Below are 25,475 nucleotides of genomic sequence, written 5' to 3'. Positions count from 1 at the left end.
ACTCCTGATTCTTTTCCAGGCTTGTTGATTTTTATAACAGGTCATTTCACATTTGAACAGAAAAGAAGGGACACATCAGGGTCTGATGACCTTCCATAGGAAAAATCTCAGATGCCATAGGGCCTGTGAGAAGACACAGGTCTGGGGCTGGACAAACATGAGATGGTGTCCTAACTCCAACACCTGGAAACTAGGAAACCCTGGTCCTCTTACTGAATCAAGCCTCAGTTCCTTCAGTTCCAAGTCACAAATAACCACACTGGCCTGGACCTATCTGGTATAAGCAAAGAAGGTCAAGAACCAAAGCTGCTTGCTTGGTGCATCTTATGAGCTCAGTCCCTTGGGTCTCAGTCCCTTTGCTAACTCTCCCCATTTTGAATGAGGCCCCAACCTCACAACTCCCTGTGGTCATAGCTCAGGCTAGAAGTCCATGACTCAAACTAATCTGCAATCATCTGCTTACAAGATGTCAAGAGGCAATTTTGATGTCAGCAAACACGAACTGTCACTGCTGCCAACAGCTGAATTTGGACTTCTTTGCAACTTAAACTGATTTATTGTAGGAGTTGGAAATGTGGACCAAAATTAAGATACTTGGCCTTCTAAAGAATAGATTTTCCTCACTTAGTAATTTAGCTTTTAAATGATAAGAACATGCACCATACCCATCTGGGTAAACCACAGGGACAGTGAGTCTATCCAAAAGTGATTTCCCAACTGCTTCTATTTCCTCAAACTGCTCCTCGTCATTAAGCGCTTCAGGCTCTTCTGGGCAGTCCTGCAAAATCTGTAGCAAACAAAAGGGCAGCACCAATCAAAACCATGAAAGAGAATTAATCCTGCATAAATTCTGTAAGCTGAGGAAGGTGCTCTGGTTCCATGCTTAGTGTCTTCATAAGCATCCCAGACTGAGCTATGACAGCTATAAGCATCAATTGTACGAGACTGAGCTACGACAAGTAAAGAAATTCTCATTACAAATGAAGCATATCTTGAGTAACAACATACAATCAGAAACACTAAAAAAAAAAAAAAATCTGGGGTGATTTCTAGGAAAGAAATAATGGAGTACTATTTGGAAAATGAATAGAACTTGTGCTTATGAAATTGTCTCTAGCTTTTTAGACAACCATGTACTGGACACTTGATGGGATGTTTATTTAGCAAAGTGGAGTGTGGGTATCAAGCTCTGTTCTTGAGGAGCTTACAGACTTCAAAACTAAAGAAACTGCAAACTACACCAACATCATGTGCAGAGGTAGCTGACGTGAAGATCTGCCTAGATTCTTTGATCTGCTGATTTAACTGCTTACAATTCTAGTAAAGACATTTCATTCTTTTTTATTAAAAAAAATTCAAGGTTGGGATTCAAATTTGGATATTTCTTTAGTTATTGTGTTATATAATTTGATTACAGTTATAGTTGAGTTTATGCTTGCTTTATAAAATAAAGCAGTCGAGAAGAGAAGTAGTGAATGATGACAAAAAACTTTACATAGCAAGATAAAGGCCAGGGACAAAACAAAACAAAAACAAATCCCCAAACACCAACTTTCTATTTTAAAATCTCATAACTAAAATTATTTTTATATACCTTCTAAAGGGTTATCAATTTAAAAATATTCTCCTATTTAAGAATAGTCTCCAAGGGGTTGGAGAGATGGCTCAGTGGTTAAGAGCATTGGCTGCTCTTCCAGAGGTCCTGAGTCCAATTCTCAGCAACCAAATGGTGGCTCACAACCATTTGTAATGAGATCTGGTGCCCTCTTCTGGCCTGCAGGCATGAATGCAGAACATTTATACATAATAAATAAATAAATCTTAAAAAATATTCTTCTAAAATGTTATCATGTTAGAAACTTGAATCGAGTCTCTTTTGATAGAAGCAGAGTATGGTGAACCAAGATGGGGTGAGGCTTCAGGGCCCTGCACTGGCATGCTCACTGTACAAGTCCATTAAGATGGGGTGAGGCTTCAGGCCCTGCACTAGCATGCTCACCCTGTACACATCCAATAAGAACAACACTGAAGGTCTATACTTTTTCTGGATGAGTAGTGTATTTTATAATAATAAAAAAAAGTTCACTGAAATAATCAGCAGATAAAATAAATCAAGCTATCTTCTATACTTTTTTCATGCTCATTAGGCCTTTGTTTGTCTGTTGCCCGAGGTGAGGTCTCTCTGTATGGCTCAGCTTACCCTTAAACTTGGAATCTTTCTACTTCAGTTTCCAGAGTACTGGGACTACAGGTATGAGCCAACATACTCAATGTCCCATTTTGTGGCCCATTTTACCAAAAACACTAAACTGCAAAGTTCAGTGAGCAGGTGAGAGAATCTGCTATGTCACTTTCAAAAGTGTGCTTCAAACATGAACCCCCTCCCCTGATTCCTGAGGTTCCCTGTGACATCTGTTTCTCCTGAGTTCCTGAGGTTGTCACATCTGTTTGTCTTGGGGTAAGGCTATAACTTACTGCATATTTAAATACCCTGCATATAAACTCAAACTGTTAAGTTTTCAACACAAAATTAACTACCTAATAAAAAACTTCCTTCTTGAATGGGAATGTACTCAGCATCACTACTGTGAAGAGAAATGGATTCTAAAAAAATTTGCCCAAATACTACTTTTATTACTGGCTTCTCTAATTACATAAAACTACGAAGAAATACATTCTAGAATGGATCTTTAAAAATAATCATCAAACAAAGGGTTTTTTTGTTTGTTTGTTTTAGTTTCATTAGTTTACTTGGCCAGTCTATACCCTGAATTATGGAAATACAAAATAACTTTTAAAAACTTTCTGACAATTACTACAAACATAGTTGCCAAAATAGTTTTCTTCCTGACCTAATGAAAGAGCCTGACAAGGTGACAGCAGAGTGCAGAGACTGCACTGGGAGGAGCAGGGAGAGAAGCCAGGCCTCCTGTAGTTTTGGAATCCTCTGGCCAAGCACTCTAGCCCGGGGTCAACTCAGGAGACTGAGTGGAGACATTCTTATGACGATACACATTCAAAGGAACCTTAGCAACAAAATGAACATGAACAGTAACACATAGATTAATCATATAATTACATTATTCCAATTAACATCTTAAACATTTGCAATGAATATTATCAAGGTAACTTGTCTTTTGTTTTTGGTTTTATTAATTGTTGTTTTTGTTTGATTTTAAAAGAGAATACAATGGGGCTAGAGAAGTTTCAATGGTTAAAAAACACTGCTGCTTTTCCAAAGGACTTGCGCTCAACTCCTAGCGCCCACATGATAATGCAACACTGTAGGTCCAGTCCCAGGGGAATCTGTCATCCTCTCTAACCTTTACAGGTACTGCATTGTAAGTGGCACACAGACTTAAATTCCCGAAAACAAACATGAAACACGAATAAATAAAACCTCAAAAAATAGTTTTAAGATCCTGCCTACCTTTTCAGCATTTGAGTGAAAGGCAATAGCCATTTCCAACCTATGCACTCTCTCTTCAGACGCTACTGTAAACTGCTTCCACACTCTGTTCAGTCGAGGAAGTGTGTCCCCTGAAGACCGGGAAGTACAGCGCAAAGATTGGCACAGAACAACCGTTGCCTGCAGCAACTGTCTGCCATAGTCGTACGTACTCTAGGAAGGAAAATAACCACAAAGTTAGAATACAAGCAATTTGTAAGGAGGGAAATGGGGAGCCTTTGTGGCACCACAGTACACCTACACTACATGAACCCAGCATCCTGTCAGCAATCTGCAAACACAATTAACAAATGCAGTAATGTGTCTAGTTAGCTCCCAGGTTTGTTTTTCTTTAGGCTCCTGTCCTTATTCTCTTTAAGCTCACCATCTCAGCCCGCTAAATTGTACTGGTCAAAAGAATGTCAGCTCTCTGATTGCCAAAACAAAGAGATGAAGTTAGCTCCACAGTTTATATTACATAGAGGAAAGTAAATTACATATAGGAAAGTATGAATTCTGCATGAGGGAAAATACACAAACATACTTTCGGTCCCCAAACAATTCTGTATCACTATGCTAATTCTAGTGAAACTAGGAGTTGCTGCTTCTAATCTGCTGTCACTAACAAGTACCTTATGTTAATTGTGTGTCCGATAGTCTAAATGGCATAGCATATAATAAAAAGCAGAGAGAACACAGAGACTCTCTACTCAGGAGCCAAACCCTCTTAAGTTCCTGTAGCCCAGTCTTGGTTTACCAGCTGGCATTTTCTTAACTCTGTGTAACAAAACTGGCCTTCTTAGACTTGGAAGGTTAAGGTACACCATCATCTTGCAGAAAGCTATTCACACACTGCCCTTGTAGAAAAGAAGACAAGTTCTGTACCTGTGCAACATCAACAAATTTTCTATGTTTTTCCAGTAAAACCTTCGTTTCCTGAGCATCATCGCCCAGTCTGATGTGGGTCTTCAGCAGGGCATCCAGAAGTTCACTTAGCCATTCTACTGCCTAATGAATACACAGAATAAAACTGGCTCATAATTCTTTCTTTGTAATGAAACACTAAGTCTGTGCAGAAATTACTTCTGTGTTATTAGTTAGCTCTTTAATTAATACCCTGGTTTTAGCATTCATTTGATGCCATGCCCTATGAACGAACAATCTCTCCTGATCCTCAAACTGCTATTTCAAATGTCAAGGTAGGACCTACTGAAGAGATATGCTCAATGTACAGCTAGCATCACATGATATGAGGCCATGGGTCTCTGTAATATAGTTCTGCTGGAATCCATTACAGATGTGCATTATGACTTGAAATGATATATTCTCTCTGTACTTCAAGATTAAATGATTTTTTTGATACTAAGCACATGATTACATCAAGTTGCTTATGTAGCACGGATAATTCTCTTGTGAAACAGAAAGCAGTGTGCTTCACCACCCTTCATTCCAGGATAGAACAACTTCGTTGACAATAATAATTAATAAATATTCCCAGTCTCTAACTCAACAGAAGATTTCACTGAGGGGGTGAGTGAAATGAGATCAGTAAACTAGCTAAATCCCAAGCTTTATTCTCTACAGGAGAAACAAGGACCTGACATAATAAACTGGCTTTCTTAACACCACAGGAGTCCACTTTGTTCACAGTTAAGAGAACTTAGCCTTCTAAGTTAGCCTACAATGAACTTAGTCTAGGCTAACCTCCTATGTGGTTTGCCGGGCCTTACCTGGGAAGCGTCCTCTTCACATTTAAACAACTGCACCATCTGAAGCATCTTCAGCCTCCGCACGTCTACCATATCCTCACATCTAATGGACCAAACACAAACTCAGCTTAGTACTCTGACCTAGATCTACAACATCATTGTCTGACACGAATGTTTAACAGTACACTAAAATACTTAGTCCTATGCTCTATGGATACTGCAACTATTTTGTACTGACTTGTCAGAGGTTTATGAATATCTAATCTATTATCTATGTTACATCAAGACCTCGAAATACCTGGGATGATACTGAATGACAAACCCTCTCGAGGATAGCATGGATTCTGCAAAATATTGAAGCAAAGCATAAACGCAATGGTTCACCAAAAACCAAATAAACCTCCATCGCCAACTTTATTAAACAAGCTTCAAAGATAAAAGTATAAAAGTTTAGAGGATGATGCTCCATAGAAATTTAATTTATTTTTTCAAATTATATTATCTGGAATAATACTAAATTCTGAATTAAAAATGTACACCTATACTCTTTAAGAAAAAATAATCCACATATCTTCTGAGTTAAGACAACACAATGCAGAGCATTGTTTAAACTCTCTGTGGTCTGCATGGATAATATACAGAATAAATCTCAATAGTGTCTTGGTGTAACTAAGATATGATCCATTTCCTTCATTTCTATGCAGTTCCATGTACCAGAGGCAGGTAGGGGACTCTTGTAAAGCCCACATATCAGAAACAGGTAATCCAACAGACCACAGGCTCCACAGTCAGGGTTCCTGAAGAAAGCCAAATGGTAACACAGAACTAGCTACTAATGGGCGACTTATAAAACAAAGATTTCTCAGTCCCAGCCAAATGTTATAATGTAGCTTATTTAAGGTACATCTACAAGTGACAGAAGGGAAATAACAATGATTATTCCTAAGATCTAAACAATAATATATGTAAGACACCTTAATGATAATGATTGGCCACATGAAGCTCAATACATATTGTATGCCATTGGGAAAATAAGACAGTTGAGCCTAAGTTTAAATTATAACATCTAAACACACAGGAGTCAGATTAGAAAACGTTGATGGGAAATGAATTTTAGTTGGTAAGATGGTAAAAACCGTTACGTATCCGTGTAAAACATTCTGTGGGGGTGGAGAAGGACTCATTTGCCTAGCATAAGCATCCACTAGACAGAAAAAAAAGAGTCATCAATGAATGGCAAACACAACACATTTGAGAAACTAAAAGCAACTGCAATTCTGTAGGAAGCTACAGGATGCTGAGACTGCAGAGCTGAAGGTGGTCTCCTACACTAGCCTAAGAACACAACTCCATCTATGTCCTGAGGAGAGTAGTCCATAGTCAGCTGTCTCTGGCTAGTTTCTCTCACTGAAGTTCATGCATCCATCCCATGGAAGACATAATGACATGAGACCTTTGAGGTCCCACAACCATCCTTTTGGTTGTCAACCAAAGGCTGACAAAGATTATTACTTTAAGATGGATAATGGTGAAAATGAGCACCAGTTATCAAGAAGAGTCAGTTTAGACACTAAGGCTAAAGATGAATTACACATGGTTAAAGCAGAAGTGATGAATCACAGGGCAGTCAAATTAAAGTAATAGTGGCAACTGTGAAAAGATCTATACATCCAACAGCTGGGACCTTCAAATAACACCATCTGTTGTCTTCAGGTTCATGTGTGGCTCAGGGCCTGCACATGTTAGTGGATGGCACCTAGTAGCATGGAGCAAGATATCGAGTCAGAAGATGGAGACAAGCAGCCTGTCTGGGAAGGGATCAGCCTCTGGAAGTAGTAATCAGGTTCCACAGAAAGAAGTAAAGCTTGGTAAAGATGAGAAGGAAATTGAAGCAGCAGCTCTGGTGAAGGAATCTGAATGAGCTCCTCCAGCCAAAAATGCAAAAGAATCAAACCAGAATAGAAAAGACAAAACCATCAACCCTAACATCAAAAGGTCAGGAATCCAAAGAAAACCAACCAACCAAACAATAGGAAAACAAAACAAAACAAAAAAGTATAGAAAAGAAAGGTTCTCCCAAAGTAGAAGACAAGTTCAAAAGCTATATAAGGAATTGCTTCCGGAGGACTAACCAGGAGTTTCTTGAGTGCTCTGGCAGTGGAGGAAGTCTCTTTAAGAAAATAAAATATTCTATCTTACTTCACTGCTGTAGGAGCTGATTATCTGGCTGTCTTTTTTATAATGAGAAGTGAGGGCTTCCCCCTACAGTGTTTGGTAAACGTTGACCAGATTTTACTGCCAAAAATGTGCTGTTTAGATGCCTGTTTCACTTTCAAGAATGGAAATACAGTCTTTACTTGGCTTTAAACATGCATGGAATGTGAGGCCAGGACGTAGTCATAGTGGTGATCAGACATGGAAATGGTGGGGAGACAAAAAGAAAGGTGTGAAAAAAACCCTCATTATTCTAATAATGGAAACAAAAGTCAAGGGCTTCATTCAGTCTTTGTCCTTGTGAAGATTACTCTTGTCTGCAACAGAATTATCAGCAGCAAGACCAAAGGCAGAAAAAAGAAAACCTTTGGCATCTGAGATAGATTTTAAATTTAGAGCTAAATTCTAAATTTGGTAGTTGACAGCAACTTGAACAGGAAACTAAGAGAGAGCAGAGTTTGGGAGAAATGAATCTGATCTAGGCATAGCAGGTTGGATGAGAATGTGGCACATCCAGCTGGAGATCTATCTCCCAGAAGCAACCCAAGGTAGAGAGGTCTTGGTACCTAGTGAGTCACGAGCATGCAGGGCAGACTCTGGGAAGATGTGCAGAGAGAAGGACACCACAGCTCTGGAAGCCTTTAGCAATAGAAAGAGAAACCAGGAGGGACAGAGCCAAGAGGCTGTTTTTAAGGAAGACACAGTTGTACCAACTGTGTCCAATGCTATTTAGAATCAAGCCGGTCAGGTCTAAAATAGGCCCTGATTTTTTCCAAGAATGAGTTTATTACATACAGGGATTAGAAGTTTCTGACACTAGAACAAGCAAACAGAGAGGAATAGGGAGGCAGAAAGGAGAATAAAGAAGGATAGAAAATAACCTAGAGGAAGTAAGGAATACAGGGTTAGACCTGCCAATGACTGAGCTGGAGGAGTAGAGGAGACATCAGAAGGCAGTGGACTGAAGAACAAGTCACTCCTTCTGTGACAATTACACGTGTACAATCATTTATTATACTTCATACTGAAGAGATCTAAGCATCCACAGGAGGAACCCAAACCAGGGCGGAGAACAAACATTGCTAGAGTAAGAAGACAGCTGGGCAAGAGAAGCTAGAGCACATATGAGGACTCACCCAAGAATCTCACAGAGTTATCACCCCACAGTAAGGACACTGTAGGATCAAGGCAGGGTGCAAAAGGAATTCCTGCTTTGTGACTCTTCGTGGTGCAGAGCGGAAATGTCTGGGAAATTCTCTTCATGACTTAAGTTTCCAAGTGTGCAAAATTCCATACAACCATGCCAGATTACATATCTGTGCCTACTCTTGCCTCTGTAATTTTAATCTTTTACTTTCTAACACTTTCAGGTCATGATCAGAGACTGAGTCTCCATAGCCTTAAGTTCCTGTTAGTCTACCAAGCGAAGACAATTCAATGTCAGCCCACTGTCTAATCCTACGACCAACACAACAATGGATGTGAGACATAAGATGAGACAAAGGGACAACTAGGTAAGGTTTAACAGAATTCTAACAGAAAACAGAAAAGAACACTTTCCACAATGGTCTTCTTCTAGTGTGAATATCTGAGTTTAACTAAAATCTCTACAGCCAGGTAAGAGGGGGAAAGGTGCCTCCTTATCAAATGAATGAAGTGGCATTGGTTGTCAGAACAATTATATATAATAATTACCACATTCACCCCAAACCTACTATACATATAAGAGGTAAGAGGTTTGCTTTTATATGCAAAATATAGATTATTTAGCTTCTATCTTAGTTTCATGCTATTTTGGTGAATTTAACATTAACATTCAAACTTTGCCTTTGTTTTCTAAGCTGCATATCTTCCATCACTCCTTGTATGTGGTCCACGTTTTCTTTATTTTCAATAGTTACATCCTTTCCATAGGCCCAGGAAGCCTGATTGGAGATCTGATCCAGGAGACCTTGACCTTTTTCTCGTAAGCCTTGCAATCCCACATCTAAAACAAATGACACTGGATTGAATATCTTAACAAGGGTGTTTCTTCTTCAGCAGCTAAACATAAGTTCCAAATGTAGACACTTTAGAAACTGACATGACAGGATGCAGACCTCTCACTATCTCAACAATAGAACCTCTAAAAGGGTTCAAAATGGAATGCTTGCTTCTGTTGCCAAATTCTCCATAAAGGGAATCTTCAAAACCAAATCTGCATAAATGGAGACTTTTAAAAAGTCAAAGTATGGGATTCTCTATTTCAACAGATATGACTTTATATTTTCCCTTTGTCCTTTTGTGTTCTAATTTTTAGGGAAATGGTGCACATTTTTTTCTCAAATGCCTAAGATTTGCAAGGTTTCAAAAATGCTTACAATGTGTAAGCAAAGTAAAAGGATGAACAGTGTGAGGAGGGCCACTGTGAGGAGAACCATTGGCGCTCACATGCCGTGGGAAGCGCTATCCATGATGTCCGGACTCCAAATTAGACATGTGCATAGGAGTTCTCTTTCAAGGAAAGCATGGCCCAAGAAAACTTGAGATACTTTAAATTACAGTTGGCATATGAAATATTAAAGAGGTATTATGCTTACCATCCATTAACTTAACAAAGGCTGTAAGCAAGTAAAATGTCAATATAAAAAACTAATTCCCTAAGTTGTTTTCATAATGAATTAATTTGCTCAATCATGTGTCATCATCACCTTCTACTAACTTGCCTTAATGTCCTGCATCTTCCCTACTCACCCTTTTTGTAAGATGCCCCTGTCTCAGTTTGACTTCCAACTAAGGAACTGCACTGTGTTTCCTGCTGCAAATGCATTTAAAGAGTCTTGATGTCAAGTGACAGAGCCGGGTTAATGAAACTGGACTATACTTCCCTTGAAGATGATTTTCAGTGTGGAGATACAATACACGGAATCAAACCAACTATTCATTCTCATGGTTAGACATAGCAACACCACTGCCAACAAAAGTCACTGCATAAAACACAGTCTGGGGCATGCAGGGTTTATCATGGAACACTTCACAACTAATTATGGTTTCTGCATGCATGATAAATATCTGTCCCTGGAATATGCAAGACATAGCACTTTAAATTGAGTAACAGGAAGGTGAAAGGCCCGAGGAAGGCAGGACTGACCAATCACAACAGAAAATAAATGTTTTAGTATAAACTATAACCCTTCAAGGGAATAAAACCTTTCAATATTATGTTTTCTGTGTTCCCTGCAAATAATTAGTCCAGTATATAAATTAACTGTCTAACCATGGTAATATTTTTACAAAGAATCCTGAGGTTTCAGCATTTTTAAAATCTGCTTACCAACACTTTTCAGCTTCTCTTCGAGCAGTTTTAAAGTTTGCTGAATCGATGCTCCATCAGCTGGTGCTACGTCTACGCACAACATACCTAATAAGCCATCCAACTGCTGAGACAACTAAAGCAGAGGGACAAAGAGACAACCCTGATGTAACTGGCATCTCAAGTCTTCAATGATTAATGAGGTCTATCTAATGAGGCCATCACAAATACACTTGAAGAAACTATGCAGTTAAAAGATAAGGACGAGCAATCAGAATACATGTTATCTAGAAGACGGGACACACAGAAGGTCAGCAGAATGCAAGAAGTTAGTGATGGTTCCATTTCTGCCTATGTTATAAAACATATTATTGAGAAACCATCAAAATAAAATACTAGCTTGGAATGCTTTAGTTAGATAATAGGTTTAATTGCATGCAGAATAACAAAATAATTTTTAACTGAGGAATTTTATCTCATTACCTCCACCAGTAAATTACAGTCCGGGGAAGATAATCATGAGACATGCAAACCTACAAAAGTTTTGTACAGATTGTCTGTGTCATTTGGAGACATGGAAAGTAATCAGAACAGGTACTCACATCTTGGGCCACACCATGAAATTCCAAAGCTGCCTGTAGGAGATTTTGCCTAAACTCTAGCTGACTGGCCTGTCGGTAACAAACATCACTAAGCTGTTGCTGCAGAGACTTCAACTCCACCAGATCTTCCTCGTCCCCAGCGTTCAAGAGTGCTGCAATCTGCTGGTTAAGCTCCACGTATACTGCAAACCACTCCTGTAATAGGGACATTACAAAGCACACTGAAGGTCAGATTAGCCCCGAGCACTATGTGTGATTTCTCAAGAAGAGACACAGAAATTTTTAATGCAGAATTATTTAAATAGAAGATAAGTCCCCTATCATCAAATTCTTTTACAGTGATCCCTGGAAGTCACTGCTGGCCAAAATCAGTCTCTCCAGTGCCATCCTAAATGGTCCCTTCATCCCTGCTGCTATTTTCACTCAGGGAACAAAGGACCTTGAAGTTTTCCCAAACCAACTATAGTCCTTGTCACCCAACACCCCATAAGCCCTGAGTGAGTTCAAAGGTAGGCTTGCTCCTCCTTGTTACCTCCAGACTGCTTCTTGTCTGCTCCCCTGAACCTTACCACCTTCTCAGAGTGCCTGCTGCTGAATTTCTCCCTGCCAGCCCCAACCCCATCCACAGGGGGTATAGCAAAGGCCTGGCTTTCAGCAGTGTTTCCACCATGTAGATATCTTCCAACACCAACTCTTTTCTCAACTGCATTATTCTCACTTCGTCTCACTGACCCATCTTAGTCACCATAAAAAACGATTGTCTACTACTGCATAACTCCTTAAACCTCAGTTTCATGAATCCCATTCTGTGACCTCCAAGTACTGACCCCATTTGTCCTCCTTTAGCAGGCTAGCACTTACAATCCCATGGGGTCCACCAACCACTAACAGGTTTACTGTACACAACTTGGCAGCCTTTTTTCTTTCTTTTATTCTTGGTCAAAGGCTATTACTACCTGATGTACTTATCACAACCTACAAGCAGATTTCTCTGCCTATGGTGACTAGCAAGCTCAAGTTGCTATGGTACTATAGCCATGTGCTGTACAATGATGGTCAGGAGCAGAACACATAATACAATGATGTTCCACAGACCGTGAGCCTTACCAACATCACAGTCCTCATTCAATGTTTATGCAACATAAAGATACATTTTTCAGTGCTTGCTCCCCACTGTTGAGTAATGAGTGGTGGGAAGCAGACACATTTATTTATTTATTTATTCAGGTTTTTCTCTATGTAGCTTTGGAGCCTGTCCTGGCACTCGCTCCATAGACCAAGCTGACGTCTAATTCATAAATCTGCCTGCCTCTGCCTCCCAAGTGCTGGGATTAAAGACGTGTGCCACCACTGCCGGGCTTAGTGGCAGATTTTGTAAGGCTGTCACTAACCCTCAGACCTTGGCAATGTTTCTGTGTCTCTCTAGTCAACCCTTGTCCATTCTCATGACTACTGCTTTTCTCATGACTTACATCTCTAGCTCCCTTTTAAAACCTCACCACTTGCAATCAAATATCTGGCCTTTTCTTAAACTTAAAACAGCTTATAACTACTATTGTATATTACTTATATGTGTTAAATGGTTTCAGAACTGTGACATTCCCATGCATGTATGATATTCTACTTTGTGCTTTGATCATATCAAAGACCTCAATTTTTTATTATTTAAAAATTTACATATACAATATTAGGTTTTATTCTGCAATAAATGTCTGCAATGACATTTTCAAAAATGTCTCTATCATTCCCCCCCACACTCCTGGCACTACCTTGGTGCCCCCTCCACTTTTACACTGTGTGTATCTTACTGACCTTCCCACTTCCTTCTCAGAACCTCGCTCCCCCCTTTCATGATCTGTCTTCAGGGTTCTCAACTGAACATACACTCACCTTGCTTACTGACTACAGGCAGAAAGAACATACAGTTCCTAAAATCTTACTTCTGACTTCCCTGGGAAGTAACATCTCTCATCTTCTCACTTGAAACGTCTGCCCTCTTCTGGAGCCCTACACCCTGCCTCACACAGCAGCCAGTACTCAACAGTTACTGGCTATCATCGGCAGCCAATCACTGCTGCTGACACAGATTTGCTTCTGCAGTTATGTTGTCTATATCACCTATCAATGCGTTTTCAACCGGATTCCTTTCATCAGCATCTAAGGAAGGTGGAATATATTTAAAAGCACATTTTGGAATGTCTACTTTTTAGTATTTTAAATCAAATCACACACACACTTATGTGCACACACACAAATGCATGCCCCCACACACACACTCACACTTCCTCCCTTTACTCCTAGGAGTTCTCAACACTCATTGGCTCTCACTTCCTATACTCTTCGGAATTTCTCCTAGTCAGGATTTTGTACTTTTGTTCTTCAGAAACCATTCATGTCACATTCATTAGAAAATTCCCAAAGCTTTATTCCTCTACCAATAAGTATTGCTGGTTCCACCCAGTGCACTTAATATCTCATCAAATGTCTGCTGCCTTCATTTAAATAGTTTATAGTCTTTCATTTTTATTATCTCTAACTCTATGTTCTACACAAGTCTAGGCTTAAAAAATGCTCCAAAACTTTCAAATAACATTTAAAGTAGCTTTAGTTCCTTTCCACATGTTGAAAGGCATCATACATTCCTGCCACAGACTTAGCCTCAACACTGGAGCTTCTGTCTACACCTTGCTCTCTGTTCCCTGGCAACAGCAACATTCTGCCTCCATCATGCTTCTGCAGCAGCATGCTTCCCACATCAAGTTTTCTACCTTGTGTCCTTTGCTTGGATTACTCTGTCACCGAATTTTAAGGTTTGGGTACTAAGTGTCATCTCCTCAGAGAGAACTTTCCTCAACACCACACCTCTATTGCTCTCTTCAGTCCATCTCTCCTGACTTGGTTGTAAATTCTGTGTGGTAAGAATTTGCTATAACTCTAGACTTCAGAACAATGCGTTCAATTAACACACATCGAATAAATGTATAAAATGTAACAGACACTGTAGACTTGACATTAAGTAGGTAATGGGATGATTTTGGAAATGTCTGGAGATATTTTTTGGTTCACATGACTAGGAAGGCAGTAGCAATACATATGAGAGCCTATATAACTAAGACCTCCATGTCTAAATTGTCAGAAATGTAAGGAGGTCAAGTCACTGTTCCATAAATTATGGTGATAAGAACTGCCTTACTATTTTATTGATTATTTTAGAAACAATTAGTTTCTAAACTATTTTTTAAATACCAAGTTATCACAATGACTGAGAGTGCAGTTGTCTCAGCCTTACACTGATGTATGCTGTGTGCATGTGGGGGAATGTGTGGGTATTGATGGGCAGCACGTGTGTGGGGGTCAGAGGACAACTTTCTGACAATAGGTTTTTTCCTTGACAATAGGAATTTCCTATTCCTAGCCACTATGTGGCTACAAAGGACAAAACTCAGGTCATCAGGCTTGACAGCAGGCGCCTTCTCACCAGCCCAAGAATGTCTGTCTTAAATGTGAAAAAATATCATGGAGAAAATTGTTGTCATGTTCTTAAATAGGACGTGACTTCACTGTCTTATTTATAGCACTTGGAAATTTAGTTAGTATTCTGAAGAAATGTGTCCAGATCCTGAAAAAGAAATTGCAATAATTCTAAGGAAAGCAGTAAACTAAAGGGTTAGCATTCAGGAACATATTTTCTCATGTTGGCTTGGTGCACATCAAAGTGTCTAAACTTTATTTAAAAAGCGTCTTTTAAGTTATGCCCACTAAGATGAAGAATCACCATTGTGTAGGTGATTTCTTTTTTCTTTATGAATTCATAAAATACATACAGGTTCTTGCAACCTCGCCAGGGATGTAAATATAACACAAGAACTGGTATGCCTCAATAAATCAATACATTGATTAGAAATATGGATTTTACTGATTTACATAGTTGAGGTTGTCCTAAAGACAAATCAGCCTATCTGGGATGAGGGTCAGAGAGGACCTGGTTTACCTATAATACATACTTAAAATTAATCAATGTGTTTCTTCCTAGAAAAGAGGGGGCACAGGGTGTATGTGACCTCAAGCGACTAGACTGCCTTTGATTTAATCTACTCTATCCAGATTGCACATCTGTTGTATGGAAAATGATTATGCATAACCAATGAAAAAGCACAGAATTTGGGGCCTGAATTAAGACTGTTAAAGAGCCGATGAAAGTCTTATTTATATTAAGGCAGTCAGATCCAGGCACCAGTGTATGTGGTGGTGATGCACAGTTGGAATGATGAGCATCCACGCTAGCTTTACCAGGGAATAGCATCCTAATGCAGATGAAAGAAACAATGCCAGGTCAGGCTACCAAGGTGAGTCCGACACAGTGTGTATCAAGATGAAATGAGTCTTGATTCCTTAAGCAAACTGTGTTGCCGGTTCCTATTAGATAGCACACACCAGGAACATGTGGCCTCTATGGCCAGGATACTGACAGAATGCTAAGAAGGCTTCAGAGACCATATTCCACACTCCTACATTTTGTAGTACATTTTCAACTACACTTGCCTTTACTGAAATATAAAAGACTTTCACTGAACTAAAACTCTCATGTCTTAAAGCTCTGAGATTACAGGTATTCAACACCGCACCCAGCTTCCATTAAAATATTTAAAAATATTGTCAATTCTATAACCACTACCATGTTTATTACTATTTCTCCTGCTGTATTAAAAGTTGAATGAATTTCTAACCCATAATCCCCTGCAAAGAACTGCATGTTGGGAGTCTTATTCTTCTTTACATTAATCCTAAACAGCCAAACATAACTGAGGTTTTAGTTTTAATTCTCCATTATGCTTTTACATGAAATCTGAAATTTAATGCTTGGCATATTAATTTAATATGCATGGCATATTAAAATTTTCTAAACTCTATCTTTGTTAGCTGTCAATACTAGAATTGTATCATTAATTCACAAAGACCTGAAAAATGCCAATAAATTCTTTCAACAGGTGGATCTTATTTGCAAAGATCAAAGAGAACAAAGAACAAAGTTTTAATTTTGTTGTTGGGTTTTGGTTGATTCTTTGGTTTTGAGACAGAGAATATAGCCCTAGATGGTCTAGAACTGGCTATGTTGACCATATTGGCCTCAAACTTGTGGCAATTCTTTACCCTCTGCTCGGGTACAGGTATGCGGTATATACCACACCCAGTTTGGGAAGTTTTGAATAAAATACTAAATATTAGAACATTAAATATCATAAGCTAGCACATTAATTATCAACCAAGTTTTTCACAAGTCGACAGTGCAGCGCCACCTATTGGCTAAAATAATGCAATCCTCCTTCTAAACCCTGCAATGGAAAATTTCAAATCTAATGAATGTGCAACAGAACAAAATAATGAGAATCCATGTCTACCAAGCTTTAGCAGTTATCAATTTGTGGCTGACTCTATTTCCTTCAGACTCCCATCCACTCTTTCCATACCTACCAGTTTTATAATGAATCCCAAATACCACACATGACTTAAAGAAATGAATCTATGATGGCCCACAAGTGTTTCTTTTCTTGAAGACCATGAATGAAGATGTCAGTTTACCTACACAAAGCCCTAAATACTAGGAAGAACTAGAAAGGGCCCCATATGGGCCCTCAGAGGTCAATCTGGAGGCTGTTCAAGCAAGTCAGTCAACAGAGTCTGCATCTAGAAAACACTACGGTAGCATCTGAAGAATGTACACTTGGATAGCTCCACACTAGCTGGTGGTCCTTTCCACTTTAAAAATTCTACATACATTTCAACATGCAAAAGTACACTGCTTCTTTAAAGTGACTTAATAACCTTGTAAAGACAATGTCACACAAGCATGCCTATTATATGTAACCTGCACATTTATCCTTAGTGCATGATACATAAAATGTGCTTTTTAATCCAGTGTGAGCTTATATATGATATGTGTATAATCCATTTTCTACCTACAAGTGTTTCCTTGGATTCTTTTTAAAATGTCAAAACACAAACACTTACTTTAGGCTCATGTCACAAACCCTCACTAAAAGACTTACATAATTAAGTGGCCTCAGAGGAAGTCTAGAATGCTCTGTGACAAATACTGTTTTCAAGAACTAAATAGGGCAGCCAGGCATTGGTGGCACACGCCTTTAATCCCAGCACTTGGGTGGCAGAGGCAGGTGGATCTCTGTGAGTTCGAGACCAGCCTGGTCTACAAGAGCTAGTTCCAGGACAGCCTCCAAAGCCACAGAGAAACCCTATCTCAGAAAACAAAACAAAACAAAAAAAACAAAAAAATAAATAAAAAAATAAACAAACAAACAAAAAAACAAAACTAAATAGGGGAACAAAGTTTAGAATCCAGTTATACTATAATAATTTACTCCAGAATAATCCACACAGTTCTAACAAACCAAATCCCTACCAAAAAATAAAACAAAACCCCAAACCAACTCATCAACATTATATCATTTAAAAAGGACCAAGAGAATTAAAAAGATTATAACCACAGGAGCAGGGCTTATATGCTAAATATAAATCATGTTTAACCAAAAAAGAGAGCTCCATGTTGGAAACTGTGCACTGTATTAAAACATACATATTTTCAATTATAGGATTTCATGTGTAAGTTTCTCATGAGTGTAAGTTTAACATTATTATTGCTGGCCAGTTTTTGAAGATATTCTAAGGAGATGCAAATTAGCAGTCAATGTTAATTTTTCCAATTTTGTATTCAGACCATTTAAAATCAACATAAGTAACACAGCCTGAGGGTAGTGAGGGGAGGTATGCCTTCCTCATTGAGGGCAGGCTGACTAGGCCACAGCAGAAGCTAAGTAATAGTGACCTCCCTACCCATCAAGTTTTACAATTTAAATTCTTTTGAACCATCATTATCTATTAACTAGTTTAGGGATTAACTGATTACCCAATGTATATCTGACTTTCTGATTGTCACCTTCACAGTTACAAAAGTAACCCTTTAAATCAATAGAGACTGGACAGATGTTCTGTCTGCCACGTCCCTCAGCTCCACGGCTGTGTTTAACACAGTGGCAGCATTTAATTGTGTAGCATATTCCCAGTAGAGCAGGGAAGGCCCTTCTCTCCAAGGACTACAGAAAAGAAGTGTCACTTGGAAAAGAAAAGGGATCAAGGGGAAATGGGATGGGGGGACAACTGAGGGTTGTAAAGGGCAGTGAATATGATCAGAGTATTTTATATACACGTATAAAAATGTTACAACGAAACCCACTATTTTATATGATTGATACCTGCTTAAACAACAACTAAACCCAGTTTTTGTCACAGAACTACTGAAAAAGACTCTGTATTTTTAGGTCACTTTTTTCCTGACATTGTAAATGTCATCCAAATTGTGCTTCTAGGACAAAATAATGGAACTGTATGGGAATCCAGACCAAATTATCACTGATTACATGCTAAGTCTCCAAGTGTACTTTCAGACCTCTACGCACTCAACACACGCAGCACTCAGTCCCACTCAGGTACTAGTGACACCCACAGAAGACCACACTGTGACTTGCAGAGGGAAAGCTGCTCACACTGTGCTGGCTCTCGATCTCCTCATGCTTTTGTTGCAGGGCCTGGGAGGCCCTGATGGAATCACCAATCCCCCACTGTGCTCTCAGTTGTTCAGATCCAGGCCCTTCAAGCCAGTTCACAACCTGCAAACAAAAGGTGAGATGAATAAAATAATCAAAGGTCTTCAAATTTGCATTCTGACTAGTTTTTCCTCCTGAAAAGCCCTGAATTCCTCAAATGTTTATAACTTAAATTATTTAAATTTTATTGCATATCACTGGCAGTAAATGTTTCATTTGGAATTATGTATTTATACTAAGACATTGCTTCCAAAAACCTGCATTTGGAAGAATGAACACTGAAGCTAGCACTTCGCTTTCAGCTATCTGGGGGGGAAAAAGCAACACAGAGTGCTTCTATTAAAGAAGTTAAACTTTTACTTATAGTAAGAGAGTTGGAACAACAGGACTTAAAAATTGGGAGGATATCAAGAATGACATTAGTCAAAGGTTTTAGCTAGCACTTCAGAAAGTTGAGTTTCAGAGCCAGGCAGTGGTGGCACACACCTTTAATCCCAGCACTTGGGAGGCAGAGGCAGGTGGATCTCTGTGAGTTTGAGAACAGCCTGGTCTACAAGAGCTAGTTCCAGGACAGCCTCAAAAGCCACAGAAAAAGCTGTATCGAAAAATGGGGAAAAAAAAAAAAAAAAAAAAAAAGACAGTTGAGTTTCAGAAGTAGCTTGTCCAAGGGAACAATATATTACTAAATAACCAGGACAAAGGACACATGTCATGACTCGGTGGAATGTTTTTGCCAAAGCCCTAGGAAGAGAGTTAATCAACAAAGTTAAAATACTACTTTCTTAATTTAGTAACAAACTGCAGACTCAGTCTACTTGAATACTCTCTAAGTGTCTTCAGAGGATAAACTTCTTGGGAGAAATCCCACAAACTCTGCTCAAAAGGACTTTGTGGGTGGGTGGGGGGGTCTGTAGTTTGCCAGGATGACAGGCCCCCGTGTTCATCTACGCAGTCCCAGCAGTAGGTGTAAGGAGCTAAGAACCATATGGGGTAGATATGAGAGTCATTCTAGTATCAAAAGTCCACATCCCACAGGGTTGTCTCCATCAAGAATCACTGAATTCAATGATACCCAAAGTTGTAACTTCCATCAGATATTAACAGTTCAGACCAGACCCTGGGTGTTTTAGTAGAAGGACATTACCAAGAAATGCTGGTTACATTCCAGTCATTGTCCAGTGCTGGGGAAACAACAAAAACCATGCTCCCATGTTAAGGAATTCTAACAGAGCTAAGCAGGAAGAATACCACCAAGCTTTACCTGTCTAAGCTAAGTTAGAACAGGGGATCCAAGACTAGATGGACAGTGACGCCTAAATATAAACTTAGGGCAGTTCTCCCAAAGTGAGAGTAGATGCCACCATCACTTGCTGGGATGGCCTCATAACAGTGAAGAGTGCCTTGTTTCCCATAGTGTAATTCTGCTAACACAGGGTTGACACGCACTTTTTTATAATTATATAAACATACACAAGGAAATCATGTGCATTTCCTTCTGTTTATTTTCAAAGCAGTTTTTCTGTATCATTCTAGATGTATTTGCTTTAGCCAACTCTTTAAGATTCAAGATCCAAGTGATTTCTATCCTGTGGTTTTCACCTAGTACTAAACTATAATACTGTGGTAAATTTTCCATGTAGCAACTACTATAATTTTCAATGAGTTTACAAACCCCCATTTTAAGCAAGCCACCTCTTTGCCTGCCTCTTTCCAACTGCCCAATCAATCAACCCATCCAGCAACCCACTATCCCTAAGATATACCACTTCACATTTGTGTTTAAGACCCTGCTGTTGCATGGTTAAGTGATCATACAATGAAATTTACTGTCAATATTAAGTGATTATATGAGGAAAAATATACAGCAGTCATAGATACATTTTCTCTAATTTTCTTTTACTTCCTTGGAAAAAATGCATACTGGGCCTTTCTTGTTCAATGATGAAATGCTAATGGCTAATGGTATATACTATAAAACAAGCCTGTAAAATACTTGCTTCTATCTGAAACACCTGATCATCAGTTTTAAATGTATTTTCCAATAACATAGCTATTTGCCAGATATACATATTACTGTTGTGGAAAAATTCCCACCAACTAGAAAAGAAATCTCTCCATACACTTATTAGTGGGATTGAATACAATGCAAATTTCTGATTACTGCAGGTTTGGAATCTTCTGTGATTCCTCTTTGTGTTTTTATCTCATATTCTACTGCCTTCATATATTAACTTCTACTTTGAAGTTCAACACTAGTATGCAAAGCTCAAAGATGAAACAGCATTACTGCTGAGTCACTGGAATAATCTTTCGGCTGAACTCTGTTGTCAAGTTCATCGTGAACCCTACTGGCAGGTGCTCTTCAGAATATAAAAAGGTCTGTTCCTCAACATCCTCACTGTTTCCTTTTCAATCTTTCACCTGAGCTGTCTCTGCAGGAGCAGGGTTCTAGGCCCTGCTTCACTTCACTAGCCAGCATCACTTTCACAAAGGAAACACGGGAAGGTGTGAGTCTGAATTCCGGCTCTGTTTCTACTAGTTGAAAGATTTTGTTTCCTACCTTGAAGAGAGTGTGCAGGGCCTCTTTCAGGACATGCCAGTCAGTGTACGTAAGACACTCATTACTGTTCCATATTTTAGTGTTAGATACAACAGTTAAGACAGACACTTTCTGAAGAAACCTATTAACCTTATGGGAAATGCAGATGAGAGACAAACCAAAAAGCCTGAGAGGACAGAAGGAGCCAGACTGCAGGGAAGTGGGAAAGCAAGGAGGCAGAGAGTGACAAACGCGATCCACCACAGCAAGGCTTCCATAGTGACTGGCACAGCCCCCATCCACCACAGCAAGGCTTACATAGTGACTGGCACAGCCCCCATCCACCACAGCAAGGCTTACATAGTGACTGGCACAGCCCCCACAGCAGCCCTGAACACCATATTTAAGGTGAAGAATCACGTCTTTCAAGGAGTGGAAGCAGAGGCAAAATTCACTCACACTAGGTGCTGCTAGCCCCTTCTCTTGCTGATTAACTTGACCTCATGTGTTCCTGTGTTGCCCCCCCCCTCCTTTCTGGTTCAAACTCTTGCCCTTTTGCCTTTTACACAGCATGAAGACCCCAAACAGACACACATCTCTTGACCCTGGATTTCCCTGCTGTATATCTATAAAAAGCAAGCCTTTGTTCTTCATTATTAGTTCACCTGCTGTATTAGTATAGCACATAAAAGCGAGTAAGAATATAGAACTGTAGAGATGTTATAAACCTAAATATGAATTTCTTATAGAAACATCTCATTGACACAGAAACCCAGTTACATTACCAACAACACATACAGCTTTAATGCACACAGAAACTGATTTTCCTCAGGATGCAACACCATAGTGTATATGCAGTAACTGTATGACTATTTCTAATAAAATTATTCAAATTGAGGTCAATGCCAAGGAAACAAGTCCATTTATATGCAACAATGATGGTAACTTGCCAAATGGTGCCATAAAATTTTCATTCACACTTTACTCAGTCAAATATGAATGTTAACTTACTCCAAAAACAGTTCTGTGTACAATCCATAACAATATGACCCTTTAAACAGTTATTAATACATTTAAATGCAAAGTATAACCTTGGAGATATGTCCTTAAAACCTATGAGGACAAATATTTGCACAGGCCAAAAGTGTCTATGACAATCCACTATTTTTTTCATAGCTGGACTGCATGAGGGAATATCAGGACACACACAAGGTCAACCCCAGCAGGAGGGCATGCCAAGCACCTGACTGCAGGAGGGGCACAGGGACTGAGAACACAGCCTCCAGATGCACACTTATGCAACTGAGAGTGCATCCTACTTTGATCTATGGTCTCTCTCTAGAATGGAGGAAAAGTGCATGGAATGTTCCAAAAATAACGCCTGCAGCGCTGGCAGAAATACTGCCACAGTAAGTAATGGGAAAGACCCTAGCACTCTTGAGTGAAGTGACACTATCACCTACCCAGGAGTAAATGAGACCTAATTTTTAACTTCACAGAAGCAGCATGGGGAATGTTTGCATCCCTCATGAAGTCTGACACTGCCGATCTGAACTGTGACTGAAAATTATCACAGGACTACTTAGCACACAGTTTATCAGAGCTATCAAAGATTATCATGTTACTATTTAGCTACAGCACTACTGATTGCTCATGTGTCATGTTCTCAACGATGTGACAGTACAGTTATGTGGACAATTTCATTTTCACTGATTTAACATAAACAGATGTGCAGCTTTCCGATTAGCTTTATATAAATGGATTTCCCCAGATCTGTAAGACTCTATGGTATATGCCATGTGTTCAGCGTATCATTCACATGTTACTATAGTCACATTTAAACAATCATTTTGGCAAGGGAACTAGATCTTTCTTTAAGTTGTGGTCTGTGGGAAGGCTGCAAGCTGAGCAGTGGTGCTACCACATATTACAAGCTTCATGAAGAAAACAGCTGGGTGTGGCCACACATGCCTAAAATTCCACCATTCAGGAATCTGAGGCTTGAGGCAAGAGAATCATGAGCTCAAGGCTTGGTCTTTAAAAGAAAAGGAAAAAAAAAAAAAAAAAAAAGCCAAGCTACAATCAAATTTATCTGTTCTTAACAATGACCTGTTAACTATCATCAGTCATTATAAATATCATTATCAGCATCCTTATCACCATCATTATAAACATCATCACAATCACTACAATCATCATCATCACCACCACCACCACCTCCCTTCTCTAATCTCTTAATTGAGCATTTTAAAAATGCATTAGTCAATACATTAACTTCTTTGATCCTATTGTTTTATCTTATCTATGTAACAAAGGATACACGGTGATGAATCTTATCTCTATGCATAAACCCCAAAGCTAGAACTTGTTAACATCATCACTTTAAATCTTCATTTTAAAGTCTCAGTAAATAGGTGTGTCACTGTCTTTACTGCTATAATTGTTCTGTTTGTGAAGGAAGAAACTAGGGCATAGAACAGTCTTCCAAGGCCAACCAGCTCAGAATAAGAAAAGATCAGATCCAGACCACCTGGGTTCAGAATCTGAGTCTTGTCCCCACCATTGTGCCATTTCAACTCTGTGATTGTTAAAGATAATTCCAACATAAAAGCTAACGCTCACTTGTGCTTAATGCAGGCTGTCTTAACTCACTAGTGAGTACATAGAAATAGTCACAATTAAACATATGCCCTGACATCTTTAGTTTACATGTGATTAAAGTAATAAAAGCCTCCGTATTCTGCCTGGAATTCAACATAGTTCTTTCACATCTTTCTTTCTAGGACATCTTACTGATTAGTCAGAGGTCAGCAAGCTTCAACCTGCATGCCAAATCTGGCCCATCCCTTGCCTTGAAAATAAAGTTTTACTGGAAATAGGCCATATTCATTCATGCACAAATACTATACTTATGTATTCCTTATACCACAAAGGAAGGCTAAGTAGTTGTAACTAAAACACTATGTGATCCATAAAGCCTAAATATTTAGTTTTTCAGAGAAAGTCAGTTAAGGGTTTCTATCAGGGGCATCCAACATTTTGGCTTCTCTGTGCCACATTGGATAAATTACCTTGGGCCACATATTCCAAGAAGTGTCCAAACTATTACCTATTGGATATGAAACCAATTCTGAGTGACACTGCTGTCCTGGACCACACTGAGGCTGGCCTCTCCTTTGTAAAGTCTACTTTAGTAAATATACATTACCATTAGAGTGCTGGGTTCTCTCCAAACACTAGCCTTCCAGAAGCAGTACATGCTTCAGTTGATAAGAAGATGCTCTGTAGAACTAGTACAACCCAAGACCCCAAATTCTCACTTCCTCATCATGCTATTCTCTAAACACCACAAAATGCCAAGTCTCCTGTAAACTTTTCTTCTGTGCAGTGAAAAATAGTCCACGTTCCAAGAGAATAAAGTCAACTGCTACTTCTTCCCACTAGACCTTCCCAGACTATATAGCAGCCACAGAAAAGATCCCTCTGCAAATGCCTAGAGCCCTCTGGTTCTGTCTTTTTCTCAAGTTTATCAACAAACCCAAATCTACTTTTATAACCTGTAGAAAGTCTAGCACCATGCCTGACATGTAGGAAGCACTTAATATTTACCTAAAGAATCAATGAATGTAGATTTAAAAACAACACTGCAGCATTCCAGGCTGTGTGTACTTATATTTATTTACTTGTTTTTAGAGGTTTTTTTTTATTTTCAATTACATGAACATGTAAACACAGATACCGTTGGAGGACAGAAAAGCACACAGCATCAGATTTCCTGGAACTGGAATTATAAGTAACTGTGAGCCCCTCTGAAGTGGGTACTGGGGACTAAATGCAAGGTCCTCTGCAAAAGAATTGCACTCTTACTGCTGAGCCAGCTCTTCCAGTTGCTCCAGCTCCTATCTCTAAGTAAAATCATTTAAAAATTTATTTTCTTAATTGTTCACTAGATAAGAATCCACCATAATCTAAAGAATAGAAATGTCCAGCATTTTTGTTTTTGGTACTTTCAGCCAAATTTGTTGATGAAAACAAATTCTAAAAGCAACTAA

At 39.1% G+C, this 25,475-nt stretch overlaps 1 protein-coding gene and 1 pseudogene across 2 annotated transcripts in view; one reads left to right on the top strand and one right to left on the bottom strand.

Moving 5' to 3' along the window:
* The window catches only part of Sestd1 (SEC14 and spectrin domain containing 1), a 101,841-nt gene that overhangs the window by 7,255 nt on the left and 69,111 nt on the right, over window positions 1-25,475 (bottom strand). For both annotated transcript variants that reach the window (XM_027420094.2, XM_027420095.2), the window contains 8 exons: window positions 18,825-18,947; window positions 11,266-11,460; window positions 10,685-10,799; window positions 9,199-9,358; window positions 5,179-5,260; window positions 4,334-4,456; window positions 3,431-3,622; window positions 666-787 (listed from right to left, as the gene is read on the bottom strand). In XM_027420094.2, coding sequence (XP_027275895.1) covers window positions 666-787; window positions 3,431-3,622; window positions 4,334-4,456; window positions 5,179-5,260; window positions 9,199-9,358; window positions 10,685-10,799; window positions 11,266-11,460; window positions 18,825-18,947 — 1,112 coding nt within the window. The remainder of the gene's footprint in view (window positions 1-665; window positions 788-3,430; window positions 3,623-4,333; window positions 4,457-5,178; window positions 5,261-9,198; window positions 9,359-10,684; window positions 10,800-11,265; window positions 11,461-18,824; window positions 18,948-25,475) is intronic.
* On the top strand, window positions 6,604-7,333 carry LOC118239105 (annotated as a pseudogene).

This window comes from Cricetulus griseus, chromosome 6, assembly GCF_003668045.3.
Source record: "Cricetulus griseus strain 17A/GY chromosome 6, alternate assembly CriGri-PICRH-1.0, whole genome shotgun sequence".
Taxonomy (NCBI): Eukaryota; Metazoa; Chordata; class Mammalia; order Rodentia; family Cricetidae; genus Cricetulus; species Cricetulus griseus.
This window is presented reverse-complemented; position numbering and strand designations above follow the sequence as displayed.